Source organism: Onychomys torridus, chromosome 1 (assembly GCF_903995425.1).
Source record: "Onychomys torridus chromosome 1, mOncTor1.1, whole genome shotgun sequence".
NCBI classification, from domain to species: domain Eukaryota; kingdom Metazoa; phylum Chordata; class Mammalia; order Rodentia; family Cricetidae; genus Onychomys; species Onychomys torridus.
Window position 1 is genome coordinate 147003529 of NC_050443.1, and position 22070 is coordinate 147025598.

The 22070-nt window shown below is 42.9% G+C and overlaps 1 protein-coding gene across 2 annotated transcripts in view; it reads right to left on the bottom strand.

Annotated features, from left to right (window-relative positions):
- Glis3 (GLIS family zinc finger 3) overlaps window positions 1-22070 on the bottom strand; it is a 428158-nt gene that overhangs the window by 394995 nt on the left and 11093 nt on the right. Inside the window, exon 2 of one of the 2 annotated variants that reach the window (XM_036191632.1) lies at window positions 18553-19036. In XM_036191632.1, coding sequence (XP_036047525.1) covers window positions 18553-18940 — 388 coding nt within the window. In that variant the 5' untranslated portion in view covers window positions 18941-19036. Of the gene's footprint in view, window positions 1-18552; window positions 19037-22070 lie in introns of those variants that run through there. The other variant, XM_036191640.1, reaches the window with a different exon arrangement.

The following is a 22070-nucleotide window of genomic DNA, read 5'->3' on the forward strand; positions in this document are numbered from 1 at the left end:
GGTTAGGACAGGGAGAGAGGTGGAAAGTAGTATATGGTGGCCAAAAGAACCAGCCAAGTCCTCACAGCCCAGAGCATGGCTGAAGACAACTGAGAAAGCCGGGATCCCCAGGAACCAAGAATGGTAACTCAGCACAGGAGAGACCCCACGGACACTCTGGGCCCGTGGAATACTTCTGAGCTTTCAGATGAAGACTCGCTGTGGCTCGCTTACTCTTCTGCTTTCTGTCTGTTGGGAGCCATTGCCTCCGCTTGAAGTGCAATTTCAAGTTCAGAGAATCTTAAACATATGACCCTCCTTCCCAAGCCAGGCAAAATGGGTCATTCTCACTCTCTCGTTTTGTTATCTTAAAAATAAAAGCATACTCTATTTAGTAACGGATACAGACTTTTTGCATTTTAACACTAAACCACAGCTGGTATATCCCACAGTGGTGTCCCCACGGAATACTTTCTAAGCAATCTTGAGAGATCCTTATGACACAGACAGCCATGTACTCAAAGCTTCCATGTGGGTTCAGTTATCGAGTACGCAGGACACATTCTCATGGGGATAGAACCAAACACAAATGAACTAGCGACATGAAATACTCCTGCCCGTCTCCTTAACCTTGTATCAGAACTACAACAGTCCAGAGGAATCCTATCCTCGGAGCTGTGGTGTGGTGTTACAGGGAGAGAACGGGAGAGAGAAAGCCTTCTAACTCCTGGAGAAATCATTCATTCCTGAGTGGCTGCTGGGAAGTAGAGGCTACATCAGAAGAATACTCATTGCAGAGAAACCGCATTACCCATTAGAGAGATATTATTTTTTGCTAACTCACCCAATCACCAGTCACTCACAGGAGTACTTCAATGAGGGCTGGCTGAGGGGTAAGGGGCTGAGAAACTCCAGGCAGCAAGCAGCTCAAGCTGGAGCAAAGTGTGGGCTCCACCTCTCCCTTTTCTTCTTAGGGGCCTAAGGTGCTACATCAGAGGCTTGCAAATGTTCTCAATTATACACAATGGAGTCTTGGTAAGTTTTCTCTAGGACCTCTAAGGCATGGAAAATACCAACAACTCCATATGTTAAACAGTTAGAACCAAATCATTTAGTAAATATTTATGTCCTAACAATTTGGTAGACAGCTGGGGGAAAAAAAACTGTTGGGATGGTAAAACTGTAGGTCATTCATAAATATGCAACATTTTTATAGGACATGGTACTCAGGGTGCTGTACAGTTTCTCAAAGGCAGGATTTTGGTTAGATTCTGGCACCTTCTTTCCTGTGCCACATTAAAAACAAAACAACAAGAAAATGAAACATGGTACTGGGTTTTTAGTACAGCAAATCCCCAAAGCTTAGCTTTGGAAAGATATGACATCATTGAAAGGAATGTGGGATGACCTCACACTGGAACTATGAACTACCTTAAGCTGGCTGACAGGACCCAGGTATTTCTGTCTGGTTCAAAAGAAGCAAATTACAATAGCTCAGAGACCCCCTGTGAATTCACAAGAACACAAGGGCACCTGGAAGAAGTATGTGGGAACTGCAAGGCTAGATTCTTCTCAACACAACACTGAGACTGTTCTTGCTAATTTACATCTAAAAACATAGGCCTGGAATTAGCTGGGCCCCTAACCAGCCCTCTGAAAGTGCACTTTATGGGGTGACTGCAACTCTAAGACAAAGAGGGGTGCAGTACCACTTTGTTAATTTGCCATGTTAACACACTTTTTGTTTTTCAGACAGTGTATTTTGATCATATCCTTTCTCTTCCTCCCAGGCGCTCCCTACTTCCTTACTCAGCCAACTCACGTTCTTTCTCTCAAAACAAAACAAGCAAAACTTTAAAAGAATTTTTTAAAAACAAAGACAAAAAATAAATACCAAAACAAAAAGAAGATGGGGTCCACTGTGTCTTTGCCAATGACGCCTGGGCATGGGGTCTACTTTGGAGTGTGGTTGATTTACCAGGTGATATTCCATTGGACATATACCCACTGACACTCCATTGGAAATATATATACCCAGTGTCATGCCAGTGAAGATATACCCACTGACATTCCATTGGAGATATACCCAGTGACAGGCCAGTGGAGATATACCCAGTGACATGTCTGTGAAGATATACCCACTGACATTCCATTGGAGACATATCCAGTGACAAGCCAGTGGAGATATTCCCAGTGACATGCCAGTGGAGACATAACCACTGACATTCCATTGGAGATATACCCAGGGACATGCCATTGGAGATATACCCAGGGACATGCCACTGGAGATATACCCACTGACACTCCATTGGAGATATACCCACTGACACTCCATTGGAAATATACCCAGTGACACTCCACTGGAGACATACCCACTACACTCCATTGGAGAAAACTGATTTTCCATTTCCCAGCATGTTATAGATTTCAATTAGCTTCCAGGCTGGGGTGGGACTCTGTTTCCACTTCCCTTTCTCAGTAGGGATTTTGTCTAGTGTGAACCTGTACAGATCTTGTGCATGCTGTCATAGTCTCTGAATTCTTATGTGTATCAGTCCTCTTGTGTGTGCAAGATGCTGTCTCCCTGGAGTCATCCACCACTTCTGGAGTTTACAATCTTTATGCCTCCTCTTCCACATATCCCTAAGCCTTGAGAGGATTCTGATAAAAACACATAATAATCCAGACACTAAATGTTCAGAGCAAGGAAACGATACGAAAAACTGTAAACGGGGAAAAAAAGACCAAGTCACTTACAAAGGCATGCACCTGAGTTTTCATTGGAGACTCTGAAAGCCAGAAGGGCCTGAATGGATGTTCTACAAGCTCTGAGAGACCATAGATGTCAGCAAAACTGTCTGTCACAAATGATGGAGAAAGAAAACCACCCCGCAATAAGAACAAATGTAAGCAATCCAGCTCTACAGAGAGCACCAGGAAAAGGAAATTTGAGTCTGAAGAGAAGGTTACCTACAGCCCAGAACCTGAGACTAGATGTAACACTGTTTGAAGTGCTGATCACTACCAAAGAGGGAAAAGTCATGCACATACTTCCTTCATAGTCAGTTGACTTTTGTCCCTGTTAAGACTAAAAAACGAATTATAAAACAATGACTGCATGACACAGAACAAAAGGAAGAAATAGGGTTTGTCAATTCATCCATTCATTCCTTCCTTCCTTCATTCATTCATCCATCCATCCATGCAGCTATTCATCCAGTCATTCTATAGACCCTAAAATTTTATTATATTTCAAATACTCAAAGTCATAGAAATTAAGTGTATAAGCCAGACACAACATCGCATTTGTACTCTTTTCAAGAGTAGCAATGACCTCCCTTTGGTTCAATTCAATATAGAACTTCCTGGTTCCTTCTAACCTAATCTCACACCACCATCCGATCTAGCCAATCACACCTCCCTTCTTGAACTGCTTTGCAAGCATGGCTTCCAAGATACCCTCTCCCCTGGAGAGGAGTATCCTCTCCTACTTCACTGGCTGGAACAGCGAAGGCTCCTCTTCCCAGCCTCATGATACGTTAATTTCCCCAAGGCTCAGGTCTTGGCAGGCTTCTCCATCCTCATCATCCTTGGACAGAGTTTAGTAACCTCATGACACCAAACATCCTCTCTTCACTGTTAACACTCACATTTTGATCCCTGACTCACAATTTACTGCAAACCTCCACTGTGTGTCCAGGAATCCCACATGATAGGCTAGTAAGTGCCCCCCAAGTATGTACAAAACAGAAACCTGGTCTCCTACCCACTCTTACCGATGCAAAAGAAACCGTCCACAACTCCTACTGAATGTGCGAACTCCAATCTAACGCTTCATCACTTCCAAGTCACCATCTATCTCAGCAGGACGACTACACTAACCTAACCTGTCTCCTGCCTTTGTTCTTCTCCCCAGTCACTGTGTTCCCAGCACAGGAAGCAAAAGCGTACAGCATGCCATCTGCATCCATTAACTTCAAACCTTTCAAATAGTTTCCATTACCCTTAAAATTGCTTACCTTCCTGCCTGAATCTCCAGGGACCTAAGTGATGTGGGTATATCTGAACCAATACCTAGGTGTCTGCTTTTCTCTCTGAATTAGGACTTCAGGTGCCCTGCTCGTAAACCAGAGAAGCCTAACCCCTTCTAAAAGACTCCAAACTGCATTACTCTGCTTTGTGTCTCCCATAATACTTACTAGTCAGTAAGCACATCTCAGGGACTCCCTGGTGATACCAGCGGGGACAAAGGATGAGTACCATCACTTTGCCTCAGTCATGAAAGCACTCAGTTCACAGGCTCCCAGACCCTTGCTGGAGCAACTGCAGTGAGAAAGGGAAATGTTTGCATCCTCACATCAGCCTCTGATTTGGCAACTACATTAGATAGAAGAGAGGATGAGAAAGAGATGGTAAAAGACAGCCCTCAAGTCTAACCTTTAGCAGAAAAAGAGGGAAATTTGCAATCCAGCATGCAGACAGGGGCATTAAGCATGATGGTCCAAGGCAAGAAACTAGGGTGATGAGGAAATAGCACCTGAAATGCTGGAATGAAGGAAGGCTGTCAAACAAGCAGTGGAAAAGCCTGTCGCAGCCAAGCTTGTGAAGCTGTGGGAGTGGACTTGGGAGTGAGATCAGTCTCACTGCTATGGAGGCACGAAAACTGAGTCCTGTAACTACCCATCCCTCCTTAAGGCAATGGTTGCATAATGGGACTGTGTCAGGGAAATCGGTCCCCAGTGGACTGGCTTCTCAGAGCCATTAGGAACCCTTGGCTACGTCCATTTGAGGTCCCCATAGACATCAAGAACTAGAGGACCACAGAGAAGGGACAGATGGTATTGAAGGAACTAGGAATAAGAGAAGCTGTCTTAGAACCCCAGTTCCCTGGGCCAGACAGAGGAGTTAAAGAGAAGGCTGATTCAGCAGGTGTGGAGTTTTAGTGACTTTGCTGAGTCCGTTGTTGGGGCGAGATCTTTATGAAGTCAGAAAAGCTCTGGCAGATCTCAGTATCGTAGACCAACATTTAAAGAGAGGCCATTAAATGAGAGAGCAACCTAGAGGAGACAGTAAAAAGGTAGAGCTGAGGAAGAGGTCTTTCCAGTTTACTCAAAGACAAATGTGCCAGGATTCATGTTGAGCCAGAGTTCGTAAGGACAGAAAGTCAAGTTGTGTCCTAGGGAGATTCTGGATGGCTTTAAAGCCTGATGAGCAGTTTGCAGAAGACAACCATGATAGAGAAATACAAGTAAAGACACTCAAGCCTGTCCCAAGGATGGGCAGTTATCCCCCTCCCCCATGCTAAGGGGGGTGCATTTCCCTATAGCAAAGGCTATACTAGGGGTAGAGATGGTTTGCCCAGTCAAGAACTCCCCCACACTAGGGTATGGTGGATGAAGGGGGAACAGCCATAGCTGTACCCACAGTGCCAACCCAGGGCTACTTTGACCCAGGGAGCCAGCTGGGGAGAACGGGCCCTGAGTGGGTATGAGAAAAATTAAGTTAGGCCCACTGTTTTAGTAAGGGTTACTATTTCTGCGATGAAACACCATGACCAAAAACAATTTGGAGAGGAAAAGGTTTACTTCACTCACAGTTCCATGTAACAGTTCATCAACCAAAGTAGTGAGAACAGGAACTTAGGCAGGGCAGGAACCTGAAGGCAGGAACTGATGCAGAGACCATGGAGGAGTACTGCTTACTGGCCTGCCCTCTATGTCTTGCTCAGCCTGCTTTCTTATAGCACCAAGGACCACCAATCCAGGGGTGGTACCAACCACAATGGGTTGGGCCCTCCCTAAAAATCACTAATTAAGAAAATGCCCTACAGGCTTACCTGCAGCCTGATCTTATACAGACATTTCTCAATTGAGGCTCCTTCCTCTCTGATGACTCTAACTGGTTGTCAAATTGACATGAAACTATCCAGCAGGTGTGTAGAAATGTGGGGTCTCCATAATGTGGAAATGGCTCAGAGGGAATGACTAAGGATTGCAGGGATTAGTTTAAGTTAGCACCTCCTATCCATGCTTTGTAGCCAGCTTTGATTTGTGAAGGAAGCATTTGATACCAATGGATGGAACCTTTCCATGCTGTATTAGACCTTGCTAATGTTTGACTCCAGTATCTTCTTAGCTGTGAACCTCTGGGATCACCTGACACTTAGAACACCTGACAAGGGACTTGGATGGTTAACCTCACTACTTCTTATGGGATGGTGGTTTGGGATGTTGCTTTCTCCTGCCTAGCTGGAGAAAGGTTTGCAGGTTTGGAAAGCCACTGGAGAGAAAACCAAGAACAATGGTACTTTATCTACCTTACAATCCTACCAGGACTGAGTTAACTAAAACAGGAAAAAAAATCCCAAAGCTACCCTACACTGGTGGAAAAGGACACTCTCAGAGGCTATAAGGTTACTGAATGAAAATCCCAGTTCCAAGAAGAAGCTACCTTCCTATGAGTTGTTGGCCAGGGAAGCACCGGCAGCCCCACAAATCGTAAAGGCTATTGCTATAGCTGTTGATTGTATGCCTGGACTAGAAGGTGAGACCCTGTTGCTGAAGACACCACATGTTCACACTCTGACTGAACAACATGGAGAAATTAATCTGGGACTGAACTGGAAACTCCCACCCTGCTCTCTGGCTTTGGTATTGTCAGAGGGAGGCACACAGGCTGCTGGTGGAGAACTGTCACTAACGTTTCCACTTGGCCACAGATCCTGTGTGCTAGAAAACACCAACATGCCAGGCAGGATGTGCTTTCTTGTGCAATAGTGGCTTGGCTCTCTTGGGTAAGACCAACTGTCTTCCAATTGTATATAAGGCCCACTCCATACACGAGAGAGAAGCCAAGCATGGTACCACAAGCCAGAACCAAAACCTGTAATATATATATACACATACGCCATAAATCTCAATAGGGAAGAAATTTGTATGGTTTTATTAGATAGGTATCATGCACCTGCCAAACTGTCCTCTAAACAAGTGTGTTTATGCCAATAGATGACTGTTGTTGTCAGCCTCAACTCATAACCTCGGGTGACACTCCTGCACAAGTGACATGGTGGCCTGTTTCTTAGCCATAGGTAGCCATCTATGCCCCCTCCAAGGCTCAATGATCATTATGGAAGAGGGGTGGAAAGGATGTAAAAGACAGAGGAAAGGATAGAGTGTTGTTATATCAGTCTCTCCTCTGAGATAAAAATGTCCCATACTGCAGGGCAACTCTTTAAGCAGAGTGTAAACAACAACAAAAATAGGTTCAAGAATTCCCTGAAACTGACCAAATTCACTAGTCCCTCTCTGCCAGAGCAAGCACAATCTGGCTGCAAAAATGACTCGCAGACAGGAAGAGCAACCTGGAAGAGGTTTAGACCAACTGAGGCACATGGAGAGGGTACTTCAACCTGCTGAGCTACCTGCAGGCTGTGTGGTGCACTCCAGGTTCCCAGTTTTGCTGGGCTGAGTCTTGTTGATGCAGCTGTCTTTGAGTCATTCTGCTCCTTCAAGTATCCCCTCACCCATCTTCCTGTAAGTAACCCCAATAAAACTCACTGGTTCGCCAAAACAGGACTTTGATGGTATCCACACTTTCATCTGTCATGGGTTCCGGACCTGGGATGAGCAGAAGGGTGTGCTTCGTCTCTCAAAGAAAAGTTTCATCCCACAACACATGTGCGTGCACACACACACATACATATGGCATTGCTTAACGGCTAAAGGTATGTACTCTAGAGCCAAGTGACAGCCTTGGGTCCTGGTTCTGCCCCTCCCTAGCTATGTGAGGGTGAAGAAATGCTGCAAATAGTCCTTAGTTTCCTCATCTATAAAACAGGAAAAACAATAATAACAATGCGCCCAATGGTCCCCACCTCATTGTGTTTTGAAGCTTAGATGTAATAATATAAAGTATCTAGAATATATGGCAACATACACCATGTAATGTTATGTCTTAACTGTCGTTATCCTTTAAAAATCTGGTTAAAACTACAACAAAAGCGTGGAAAAGGAAGTTGTCGTCCTGCCTTGCTTTTATTTCTTTGGGCTTGTTCCAAATGCTTCAAACATTTTTGCAAGGAATTCCATAATGTGGTTCAGTGATTTCACCTAGACCTAACACCTTATCACTCCAGTCAATTTAAGACCAGAACAAAAAGTAAGGAGAGGTCCCATGTAACCCTGACTGACTTCTTTTTGGAATACAGTTATTGATTTAACAACCCTATAGAATATTCCAGGACTGGCAGTGATGTTCACAGATAGTAAGAGCCCCATAATTACAATCTGGGGTCTAGAACTGTCACTGGACGGGCAATTCTTTCCAGTTCTCAGAGGCTTGACGACCAGCTGAACCATGTTGTGAAGACTCTGGATCCTGGAAACATGTGCCCTCTTCCTTTCCAGTCTCCAGCCCTCGGGTGGCACTGCTTCCCACCTAACTAACCTCAGAGTTCTCCTGTGTTTTTTCAGACATTCAACTGTTCTAGAAACATCCACCGTTAGACTGTCTATACTCAAATAACTACAGTGAGGTTCCTCTGAGAGTCCTGGAAACACCCCAGCATTTACTCTAAGCTTTCCCACACTACACAAAATCACCCACTTCTAATAAATTTGACTGAGAGGGCAATTCAGGACCTTCACCTGAAGCATGGTCAACAAGAATGTCTGTGTGTCAGTCAAGTGGGTACCTTCTTAGTGTCTTATTTTCACTTCTTCTACCTAAGACATTAGGTGGCCACTTAGCAAGCTGTCAATGTGGCGCTGCCCACACATTCAATGTACTGTCTATATATGTCATACGACAAAGCCTGTCCCCCTTCGAGTCTCGCCTGCATTTAGATCTTTAGTCCAGTTTCTTCATGACTCTTATTTATGCTAAATTATCCACAAAGTTATAATGTCAATCAAGGGAAGACTCATCACTATTTGTATAGAAATATGCCATCATTTCATACACCATACTGTTGGAAGCAAACAAGATATCTGAGTCAACAATATACCCTATGTGGATCAACACAATTTCAGCTAATTATACTTTTAGCTTGTCTCGTGGCTTCTTTCCATTTTAAGCTATACTGGAACATTTTCATATTGATATCAGTATCTTTATCATAAGTTGTATTGCTTTTGTAGTTCCTTTAGATTTTAGTTAAGATATTTTATACATACATATATATATATATACATATATATTTAGCTATGAGTAGTAAGCATATACTATTGATTTTTCTTGAGAATCATGGGAAGTAGTAAGGGTGTGAAACAGACGCAATAGTATACTACAGGGCCTGGCAATAAGCATGCCAAAGATTCTTGATGAATGTTTAAAAAATCAATTATCTTCATGTATTTTTAATCACACCTCCTCTCCCCCGTCCCAACTCTTCCCAGATACACTTCTGATACCCACCCACCAATTTTGTGTTGATTTTACCCCATCAAGACCAATTTCTATTGCCCAAATGTCACTGGATGTGTGGCCCTCAGAGCATGATCTAGGCAAAAATGCCCCATCAGTGTTTCCCAAGGCTCATGGAGTTGTCCAAACACACTGAAGGCACACATCCTGGAGGAAGATAGGCTTGCGTGAAACATCAGCTCTGACTCTCATTCCCTATGTAAATCAGGTGAATGGCCTCAGCTCCCTCAGCAGCACACTGCACACTTCTAAACAGATGTTCACATCAGCCCTAATACATTGTCTGTGCCGGGTCGCAAGGTCTAAGGGCCTCTGGCACACTACTGGTCCCCCACCGAAGCTAAACACTGCTTTCTTTCTCGATCTTGCCTAACTCTATTACATATTAAGAGAGGAAAACCCATGTAATTCTGACAGCAAACAGCCTTTCAAAGTGCTGAAGGTGACTGTTTCCCCTTCTGGTTCAGTTCGCTGTCCTACAGCACTGCACCAGGGGCAGGTTATTCCCGGGATACACTGTATTCTTTTCAACCTGGGATGCTGCAAGCCTGACAAAGCACTTTTCTGAACTGGAACAAATCGTACCTGCCATTCAGTAATACTTGGAAATTCATCATCAATTTGATTTACACCCAGCATCAATAAATCACACAAAGTATCCCCTGTGTAGCCCAGGGAGTAAACAAAAGTAAACATTGTGCTTCACCTGCCTGGCTGGCCAGACGAAATGCAAACTCTGACCACCTCAACTGGAATAATGCCTTTAGTCTCTGGTCGATTTGGTTATTTTGGGAGGCTTTTATGGAATATTAACTTTATTTGCTCTAATTCTACAGGAAGCCACAGTGGAAGTGCAAGGAAATATAAATGATTAAAAAGCAGAAGTGAAGGGAAAAAAGCAAGTGTTTTGCTCTTTTTAACTGTATTTTTTCCAAATAAGGGGGTCCCATATTGCTACTCTGTTTCCAGTAGGCTACAGTCCACCCAGAGGCCCTGGGGGCGGGTAACAGTTTGTTTTTGTTGTCTCTTGTTTTTCAAAATGGAGTGCAGGCGTAACACAGAGAAGTAACATTTTAAATCAGTGGCAACCTTGTAAACTTCGTCATGGAGCAGGAGGAGGAAAACAAGCCAGCTAACCCACCCAGGAATCAATCCCTAATCTGAACTCCAGACTCTGACCAATGAAATCAGCCAACAAGCATTAAAAAAAATTTAAAAATTAAAAAAATTTGATGTGTTATTTTACATTAGCCCCCCCAGGTTCACACCTTACATTATCTTCCCTGAACCAGGTCTTTACAAGAGACATCAGCCTTAAGTGACACAAAAGAGTTTTAAAATCCCAATTAGTTTGATGTCCTTTGTTGATATTATTCTGTTTTTCTCTAACCAACAATAATGAATAACCCACAAATGCTAATGAATAACTAACTTCTTTTGTCTCCAAGGACAGCCAAGCCCAACAAGAAATGTCAGAGGGCCCGAGGTAAAATAAAAACCTTTATTATAATGAAAATCTTCCCAATTATACAGTCCTAGGGGTACTACACAAGCAGAAATGTCTTAAATATTTAAATAGTCATGTCAAATGTACTTAAAGTGGGGATCATAAAACTGATTTCCCAAATGCTTTGAAAAATGAGTTTCATGGAAATGCCCTCAGTACTACAAGGTAAGTGGGGAGCTGCCCTATACACAATGCCCCCCCCCATGCTGCCTCCTGAGGTGCAGACAACAGAGCAAGGCTCACCTCTGCACATTAAAAACCAACATGGCATAAGCACTGAACTTGAAAACTAACTTCTACCTCTGAACGGTTAAGCTAGAACCCCTTCCGTTACCTAGGACAGAACAGAGAAGACACACTGATGCCTGTGACCCAGGATCTCTCTGACCTGCCATGAAGAAGAGCACAGTGATGTGTTTTAAAGGCAGCTCTTTTACCAATGCTTGCCCTAACTCTAACCGTGGGCAGGGTTTGGAAGTGATGGCATCCCTGAGGCAATAAAGATGCCCTTCCGCACAGCTCTCCAAGCATGCCCCACTAAAAGCAACTGGCAATTTGGGTGAAAGTGAGTGATTTCAGGTCTACGGCAGGAAAGTCCAAGCGAGGTAAAAACATCTTGTTACATCTGAAAACAGGAAGTACTTCATGGGAACATAGTAAAGGGCACAGGAACTGACTGACTTCAAGAGGGTTCCTCCGGCCATCTTTGGGTTCACTGGAGCATCAGAAAGAATTATGACAGTAATGAGTCACAGAGAATCATTTTTTAAAAACAATCCCTACGTGAGTCTACAGTGATCCTATAGATGAGGGGAAGCTTCTCTTGACAGCCGCTGTGGTCTGAATCCAAAATCTCCCCACAGGCTGTGTATTCGCACATCTGCCCCAGCTAGGGGCATTCTTTGGGGAGGTAATAATAATCAGGACATAATTGCCAGGCTGACAGACACTGGACACAAAAAGCAGAGAGGGAGGTTATATCCAGCCTCTGAGCTCTGATCAGAACCTCTGCCTCATGGTCGGGCTACTGTACAAGGAGCCATACACTCCTACAGACATGACCAAGCTGCTTCTGCCATCAGGCCTCGCTAGGATGGACAGAAGTCCCTTGAACTGTGACTAGACAAGTCCTTACCCTCTTATGTCCAGCAGCTATCAAGTATTTTTGTATTGCTGAAAGTAAGACACCAGCTAATAACCATGACAAAGTCCGAAAGCATCATCATACTCAACAAAGAGAACCTGACTCAGATACGGACCAGAGGGTTCTGTGACTGACTTTGATGGGAAACGTGTCTGCAATGCAATGATCTGATAACGATACGGTGTTCACCAGGTAAGTCCTAGGACAAAAAGCACCTGATGTTTCCTGGTGTAATGCACCACACACCAATCACCTATTCCATATTCTTCTTTTTAATTTGGCGAGGGGTGTGCACACACATATGGGAGGTGTGCACTTGTGCACATAGGTGCGGAGTCCAGAGGTTAATATTGGTCATCTGCTAATCCTTCTCCACCTTATTTCTGAGACAGGACCCCTCTTTCTGAACCTAGGGCTCACCATTACAGCCAAGTGGCTGCAGTGAGCTCAGGGGATTGAAACCTGAGTCAGATGGTGAAGAAATGGTGAGCCAAGCAAGTGTGAGAGAGAGACCACTAACCTGAACCCAGCACAAATGAAAAATGCATGGGGGGTGTAGGGAGAATTGGGGAGACTAAAAAAAGGAACTTTAGATACTGTGATAGCCATATAGAATACACTCAAACTTGATTAGAGCTATCTAAATTAAAAACCAGTGAGAAAGGGCACTTGGGTTGTAAGCAGAGAAAGTAGAGAGAGAAAATAATGTATGAATAAAATATAAAATAAAGCAAAGTTAATTTAATTATGGAATGCACACTAAGATAATTATATGTAAGTGAGTCTGTTGTCTGAGTTAACTTCCTTGGTTATGATTAACATGTATGTGTGTGTATATACATGAAGAATGCCAATTTTAAGGTGAAATGTCATAGTATCTATCTCTGATTTTCAAGTAGTTCAAACTATTTGAAAACGATAACTCTGGCAAAATGCTGAGAAGTCCACCTATTAATCTAGGGTTAGTGGCACAAGTCTGTAAGCTCAGCACTTTGGTATGCTGGAGCAGGAGGATCACTAAGTTCAAGGCCTGTCTAGTCTACATACGGCGTTCCAAGCCATCCAAGGCTATACAGTGAAACCTTGTCTCGAAAAAATATTAATAATTAACTAACTGTTTGGTTATCATAGAACACAGCACAAAATAATGTAAAGCAAAAAAAGGGGGGGCAGGGACCAAAACACTGAGACCAAACAATGAGTTTTCTTATTAAGAAGCATTTATAAAAAGACTGGGGTTGGGGATTTAGCTCAGTGGTAGAGCGCTTGCCTAGCAAACGCAAGGCCCTGGGTTCGATCCTCAGCTCAAAAAAAAAAAAAAGACTGGCTAATTCAAGTGGAGATGACTGGATAGTCATCTCCCAGGAAGCTGTTTAAAAAGGTACAAAATTGAGGGAAATTATCCTTTTCTCTTGCTGCCTTTTATCCTTCCTCCCCCCTCCTCTCAGAAGGCAGATTCCAGTGAGAGCTGGACTGAGGTGGCCACAGTGCAGCCAAGAGGAACGTTGTACAGTCCCAGGCCTGGCAGTGCAGAGCTGAGTAGCCGACACTGACCCCTAAGAAAAACGGCCTTATGACAAGCCCTGGGCACTCAGAGAGGCCAACCAATGTCTCTGTGTTTTTATCGTGCCCTCAGGCCCAAGAAACACCTAGCAGCCACATTTATTAAGGAGTCGAGTGTTAACACTTAACGGCATGTGTGTACTAGCAACTTATTAGCTGCTTTAAAGAGTAATATTCATAAATTAAAAGAAAAAAAAAAGCGTATCTGTCTGATTCAATAGGCACCATTTCAGGAGGGCTATATGCCCCCGTGGTATACCCTACCACTTCCCAAACCTTAGAAAAAGGCAGATCCCACCATGCTCATGGCCTGTTCACATCTACTTGTCGCCTAAATTTGTAGTAAAATAGCCCAGTGTGGTAACTCATGCCTGTAAGTGCTCAGAAGGCAGAGACAGGGGTAACTGCTTCACATTTCAAGGCCAGCCTAGGCTACAAAGTGGGTGCAGGGTCAGTCTTTAAGACTCTCTGAAAGAAAAACCCAAATGTTAAATAATTAAATTACTTTTAAAATTAAAAAATAAGCTACCCATCAAACTCTGAAACTTTCTTACCTGAAACCAAATCTCTGTACAAACTGAGTACTAGCTTCTCTTTCCTGTTGTCCAAGCTCTTAGCAACCACCACTGTCTCTATAAACTTCACTATTCCAAGTCCTTATACAAGAGGACTCATAAGATGCATGTTTTTGAAGCTGATATATTGGATTCGGCACAGTTTACTCAAGGTTTATCTGTTATAGAATGTGCCAGAATTTCCTTCCTTTTCAAGCTGAGTATACATGTACCATCATATTATGTCTACACGCTCATCTTGTGATGGACACTTGCACATCTACCTTCTGGCTCTGGTGAGTAATGCTTTCAGGAACAGCAATAAAAAGTGCTTGCTTTCCCTGAGACTGTAGCTTCACAAAATCAATGAAAGGAATGTAATGAAACTTACTATGGAAAGTGTCCATCTCCACTAGCAAGAGGTTTACCTGGTGAGCAAAGAATGCTGTGTATCTCTCTGATTCCTTCAAAATTTTAAGTGTCCTACACTCTTTAAGTTCACTGTAGTACCCCCGTGACCTTGTGGTACCATTTGGAACCCACACTATAGGATGCTGAAGCCACTGTTATCTGTGTTTCCGGGGTAGTGGAATGTAATCCTTAATCAACAGAAATAACACTGTCAAATCTACACTTCCCACCAGTGTTCCTCTGTGACATCCTCAAGAACCTAAGTTCTCTGGATACAGTCCTGAGAGTCGGCGCAATCGCTCTGGGACTCAGAAAAGGCTCTTCTTATTACTGTGGAAATTACACACCATCCCAAGGCCATGAGGCCCCACTGTGGCTAATTTTGTGTGAACTACCTGAACTGCAAGGTGCTCAAATGTTCGGTGAGACATCATTCCTGGTGCTCATGTTGGGGTGTTTCTGGGTGAGATTGACATTTGCATCAGCAGACGGGGAAGGACACTGCCCTCCTTGGTGATGAGAGACTACATTCAGTCATCCAAAAGTCTAACCAGAACAAAAGCTTCTTGCCCTACACGAGGGGCAGCCCTTTCCTACTTAGTTGCTCTTGAACTGGAACACTGGTTTCTCCTCCTTGCCTTCGGACCCACACTGAAATACTAGCTCTTCCTGAGTGTGGAGCCTGCTGGCTTTTGGACACAAACTCTACCATTATCTCTTCTGGTTCTCAGGCCCTCAGCTCTGACTGGAATTAAATCGTCCACTGTCCTGGGCTACCACAATCTCATTAGAAAACTCCTAATAATAAGACTCTTTATTTCTATTCATACACGCTCCTCTCCTCTCCTCTCCTCTTCTCTCCTCTCCTCTCCTCTCCTCTCCTCTCTCTCTCTCTCTCTCTCTCTCTCTCATTCATATATATATATATATATATATATATATATATATATATATATTTTTTTTTTTTTTTTTTTTTCCTTCTCAAGCTGTTTCAGGAAGTCAACTGGGATTCCCAGAGTTACATGCTGCCCCAGGGTCAAAGCAGCCTTACACATCTACACTTCTTGGTGAGTCCCTCAAGACTTCCTATGTTGCATCGCTTACTCTCTCCCAGCATCAGCTCTTATAAAACTCTACACCCACAAGCCATGTGGAGCCAGGCAGAAATCAGAAACCTCCCCTGATCTCATCCTTCTAGGCTTGGATTGTGTTTTTCTCCCTACCCAAAACAAATGCTAGAAAGCTCCCCCATGTGCACACATGTCATGCCAGCTCATGCATGAACACACTCATACACTCTCGTACACACAACTGAGTACAGCTAGGAGGCTAGCACCTCACTTTCTAAACGTGTGCCTAGATGGCCTACTGTCCTCCTTGATCCCTGTCACGAGGCCACGGAGCCCTCTCAGAAGCTGACAGATGGAGCCAGAGAGGCAGCTCAGTTGGTTAAGTGCTGGCTGTGCAAGCATGGAGACTTGAGTTTGGATTCCCCAGCACCCACATAAATGCCAGGAGTAATGAGACATGTGTAACCCCAGAGCTGGGGAAGCAAAGATGGGAGCCCTGTAGTATACTGATCAACCTTTCTAGAAAAACCAGGGAGTTCCATATTCAGTGGTGAGAGACCCTGTCTTTAAAAAAAAAAAAAAAAAAAAGTGGAGAATAACTGAGACAGAGGTCAACACTGACCTCTGGACTCCACTTCTGCCTGCACACATGCACACACACACACACACACACACACACACACACACTCATACACTCAAGGATTGACACACTACTCTGAGTATATCCCTCTCAGAGTCCTCACTGTGCTTTCTAACTACCAGTATATTTGTCTAAATTCTCAAACACCCTGAGGGGAAGACTGCATTCTACAGACAAGTCTTTCAGAACAATGGCTTCCCCACAATATAAGTTCAATAATTATTGGTTCAATAAATGATCAGATGGAGTTTACACAATCCCAGACCATTGATTGTTGGCTTGATTTATGAATTCTGACAAGATCTGCAAGGAACAATTCAACCACTTCTGGCCTCACCAACCACTGATGGTATCCAAGCTGCAAGGCTGAGAGGAAAAACTTCAGATTGTCCCCAGCTTCTTATCTGTGAGAACTCATGCTCCAAGCATGTTGACAGGAAGCCAGGCACTGTCTACTAGCTAACAGCCAGCAAGCCTCAGGGGAAGAACTGGGAGGCAATACTTGCTCGACATGCATTACAAGGTATGCTGGCCCTGATGACTCACTCAGTTAGGCTCACTTAACCTAAGTTCCTGAAGCACATTTTCAACGAGGATTATAATTATGACTTCTATCAAAGTACCATTCCTGAACTCTTTCTTAGTGTCCCCAAAGAGTTTGTTCTTTTTGGACCTTCGTCAGTTAAATCAAGTACAGCACATATCCTGAGCTGTTACGAGTAATCGCTGAGTCTATGTCAGAAAGCATTCCCACATGTGGCCTGATACATATACGATATGAGAAATGCAGGTTATTTATATTATTATCACCATTTCCACTGTCAGTCATGTGGACAAACACAAGGGCCTATAAAAGCAAGCTGAGGCTCACTGGTCAAGATGAGTTGAGAGCTGTCGCTGGGGCAATGCCTCTAAAACCCAACAGAAGTGTTTAACAGGAAGAAACAGAGTTTCAGACTTGTCTGGAAAGGACCCCCAGGGAAACCTTACCTGAACTTAAATACCAGTACCTCTAGGAGAGTAAACAACTCCAAACAGAAACCAGACTAAATAAAAATAAATAGGAAAAGCAATAATAAGAAAGTATAAGAGAAATACAAAAGCTACATGTATGCTTACTGTTGTGGGGTTTTTCGTTTTCTGTTGGTTTGGGTTTTTTTTTTTTTTTAATCTCTTCACTTATACCAAAACCTCCATACACCAAAATACACAAGACACCAAGACAAACAAGTCTTTGGCTACATGTCTGTTATAAATCATTATTCACCTTAATTAACAGGGTATGTGGCCATTGAGTAGCCTGTTTAGTAACTCTACTGAGCAATATAAGCACTTTTAATACAAACATTTAAATACTAAATGATAAAGTACCTTAAGGAATATACAAAGTGCTATTGCACATAAAATGCTGTAGCTATGGAAGATTCACGCTCTTTTTCTTCCTGGCCTAAACACACATGCCATCTGCAACATACATTCATCAAGTCCACACCAGTTGTGAGAGAGTGTTGTGCAAACACTTTGTTAGTCCCCACAACTACTCTTTAATTTGAAATATATGATAACCCAGTCACTACTAGACTAAAACCACATGCTGCATTTCAAATTAACCAAGTTTTCTAGTCCCTCCCACATTTTAGATACATGTTTATTATTCTTGTTGGAGACAGGGCTCATCAGTGGAGCAGTTGCCTAGCATGTTACTCTAAGGCCATGGTTTCAATCCCCAGTGTTCAGGGGGAATGGATTATGCATTATTCCCTGTACTGATTTCACTCTTGATTTTCTCATTTATATTTACTGACTCCTCATTTTACTGGTTCCTAAATGTCTCTCTTTTAACCGTTTTCCTTCTAAGCACAGCTTTTCTTCTAGTACTTCTAACACCAGCAGTGGTTCTGGTGCAGCCTTGTCCTCCATGACCTGTAGAATCCACTCCACCCCAGAAGCTGGGGCAGAGCCACAGCTTTGTCACCTTGCTCCTGTCCCCTTCCATCACCTCCCTCACTATCTCCCTTTTAAGCTGATCTTTCCACTGTACCTTCTCCTCTGATTCAAGTTCCAAGGTGTCATACATTTGTATTTAGCATTTACACACACAGACACAAGTACACACCCAACCCCTTACCAAGCATGAGACTGTGAACTTTGACTTTGATGTTAAATTACATATGTTTTCTATAGAAGTCACTGGCAGTGAACAAACATGACAGAGATAAAAACATTCCCATTTTTAAAAAATTCCAAAATGACAATCCTACCTTTCTCGGGATTTGAAGAAAAGGGGTCTCCAAATTCTTGCTCTTTGGGCTTCACAGTAAGTGACGATGCCATGCCACCTGTCTGAGTGGCCTGAAATTGAGGTTTCCCATTGGTGAGTAACTGTCTCCTCGGGCTCAGGGCAGGCAGATGGATGGGGCTCACGGCCATGTTGCTCTGAGGAACCATCCCTGCTCCAGAGGACATCTTGAGATGGAGGCTGTTAGCAAGACTTCCAATGGTGGGGCTGGGTGTGCTGGCACAGGATGCGGGGCCCAGAGTGCCTGAGTGTGCTCTGATGGGAGGAATATGTTGACCACTGAGCAACCCAGGCCCCTGTGGGGTTCTCGCTGTCTGATGGAGACTCATGCCACATGACCTTCCATTCATTGTGAAAGCCCTAAGGCCAAGATGGTCAGTATCCAATGGCACTGCTGATTCTTTCAGGGTAAGTCAAGTAACTTATCCATGGGATAGGTGATAAGTCTGTTGGAAACAAAAGCAAATACAGGCGTTGGGAAAGGTAAAACTGAAAATAAGACACAGCAATTTTTCAACTTATACAGCATTCACACCATCACCACCACAACAACAAAAACAAAAAACAAAAAAAGAAACAAAACAAAACAAAAAAATCCCACAGTTGACAAACTGGCACTTATGTAGAACAAGATCATAAACACACAGCTCTTTGGCAAGGACTCTCCAATTCTGCATTCATGGGAGGCATGTATTATGGGTCACTGCACTGTTCTGTTCGTCACTGTGCCTTTCTCAATATGGTACTCTCAGCAGTTACCACCAGTCTCCTGAGGACGGCTTATAAAACATAACTAGGGTTGGTCTATACACTCCATTTTCCCTAGAGTGTGTCTTTGGAAAGCCAAAACACCAGCCTTTGGGAGCTGTGACACTAAACTTCTGAAGTTCCCAGTCAACAAATACAAAGCCAACATGATGTTCATTCTAAGAGAAGTATTTTCATGGTGCCCAGATCTGCAGAAGATCAGAACTCTAAGCATGACACTATTAGTTTTCATAGATCCTTACATTTCAATACTTACAACAGCATCAAGACCTTAGATTCATATTGATTCTGAGTTATGGAGCTAGAAATGGACTCAATGCCACAATACTCAACCTTCCATATGAGGGTCTGGGAGAGGAGAGAACTATAAACAGTACCTCCTGGAAAGCACAGGAGAAGAGGAGCTCTCAAAGGTAGGTACCAGTATGTTCACAGAAAGCCCTACTGTATTACCATATATACCATACTATCAGGAAGCCTCTGATGGGACCAGAAAAAAATTACCAATGTGTCCACCAAATGCCATTCTCTACTTGTATGTGATGACATCAACACTCCCTAGGTCTAAAACTCAGGAAGGGTCTTTCCCCCACTAACAACTCACTCCCCAGAGTAGGTCCAAGGGGGTGGCCAAGTGATACCATAGTGCCTCTACTGAAAATGTCTGCAACAGCCACAATGTGTTTTCTAGAGAGACAAGATAGTCATAGGAAGCAGCCATGGCTGAATAAACACAGGAAATGAAGACTAAGAACAAGTCAATAATATCCATATGTCCTCAATAGGATAAGTCTTGGGATTTGTTTTTCCCTGTAGGATCCATTTGAGGTCTTGAACAAATATCTTCAACTCAACTCCAAAAGACCCAAAAGGAATGACTGAACCAATCATCATGGGAAGGCTACCAAGGAATGAACACTGTTTCAAGGACAGTGTTTCCTTTTACCATTTTAGGGAACAAAATACTTAAATGTTCACTGTGCTTTCCATAAAATTACCATGCATGCCTATGTGGAGATGCTTTGAATGTAATTCAAATGTACAATTGAGAATGGATTCTTTATTTCTCTGCTTTGCCAAGAATCGCATCCTTTGATGACGCTTAGCTTTGCCAATCCTAAGGGACAGACAACTCCTCTGTCATACAGCTAGCAATCCTATTTCCCTGCACCACAGGTCCCATGGAAAGACGAGTCTAAGTTATCCAACCCGGCATGACTGAGGCTCCTTTATGAAACAGTAAGACTAGAGCTTGCTACAAAAGTGGTCCCGAGTCTGTTCTTTTTTGACTATGGAACACGCCCCACACACTGTTATGTGCACATCTGTTGTATTACCAGCCACTGTCTTCATCCCTTGATTGGCTGATCTTGAGCAAGAATCAGAATCATTATCCAGTCTCCACTCATTCAAAAAATAGTGGTTTCTGAGCACTCTCAACTTTCCAAGGAAACATTTATTCACTCCCATCAAAAAGAAAAAAAGCAAATAAATATGCCATGTTGACAAATTTTTTAAAATGAAGAACGGTCCAAAATGACTGTAGTCAGTTAAACCATGTCCAAGTGGCGAGAGTCTGCAGATTTGTTGACTGTGATCATTTCCCGTTTTGTTTTAAAGGAGCCATTTTTGCACCAGCATCATATATATGTAGTGCTCATCAAAATCTGGATCAAAACCACATCACCAAGTAGTCCAGCAGGAGGTCCACAAGAAAGGAATGAGAGGAACCAGAACTAGAATTAAGCATCATTTACTCATACTGACATTTCATACATTTTTTTATAAATTGCACTCCTGTTTGAAACAGGTTTTTAAAAGGCAACAAAACATACTTAAATTTTATAACTGAAAAAAATCAGAAAAATGAAGTGATTAATACAGAAAAAATAGGTGACTAGCATGTAAGTTAAGCAAAACTACCCATGTGGTGGAAAAAGAAAAAGAAAAGATAGAAACTACATGAGGGGGGGAAGACATAATACGAAAAGAAAGAAACTATCTATGGAAATATGCCTAAAATTAAAGTTTTCTCATGAATTATGTCAACAAATCTTTCAAGCATTTGATACCAGTACCTAGAAATCAACTCAGTTTTCACACAGTGTAACATTTTATATACTTATGAGCTAAGCCATTGATCAAATACCATTTCAAGCCCACTGGGTAATAAAGCAGGAGTGAAGAAGCACTTGGTTTTAGGAAAGACATGTGTTCAAGCATCAGTGGGAAGCATTGGAGAAGCCAAGGAGCTGAGAACTAAGTCACCAGCTCCCTGGACTCAGTTCTCCATCCATAAAAGCCTGGGGAAAACAAATACATTCCCCAGGGTCTCTTGATACTCGGTTTTTTCTAATACTCTAGATAAGGAGTACTATTTTTAAAACACTCATGTACTATAATAACAAATTGAGATGCAGCATTTATTTCTTTATCAACCAAAGCTAGAGGAATTGTGTAGACAGCGAAGGAAAAACAGTGGTACTCTCTACCAGCCCAATTAAACAATGGTGGTAGGGCCGGCCCTCCCAACACCATGCACAGACGGCACTAACCAAGAACAATGAAGTACAGCACTAAATCATATTCTGCTAAGAAAAAAAATCACAGCTAGTAGCATCCTAAACTTAACCAGGAAAACTCCACTGAAAGAACCTCTTTTCACAAAGATGTATTTATTTATATTTTATATGTCTTAGTGTTGTATTGCAC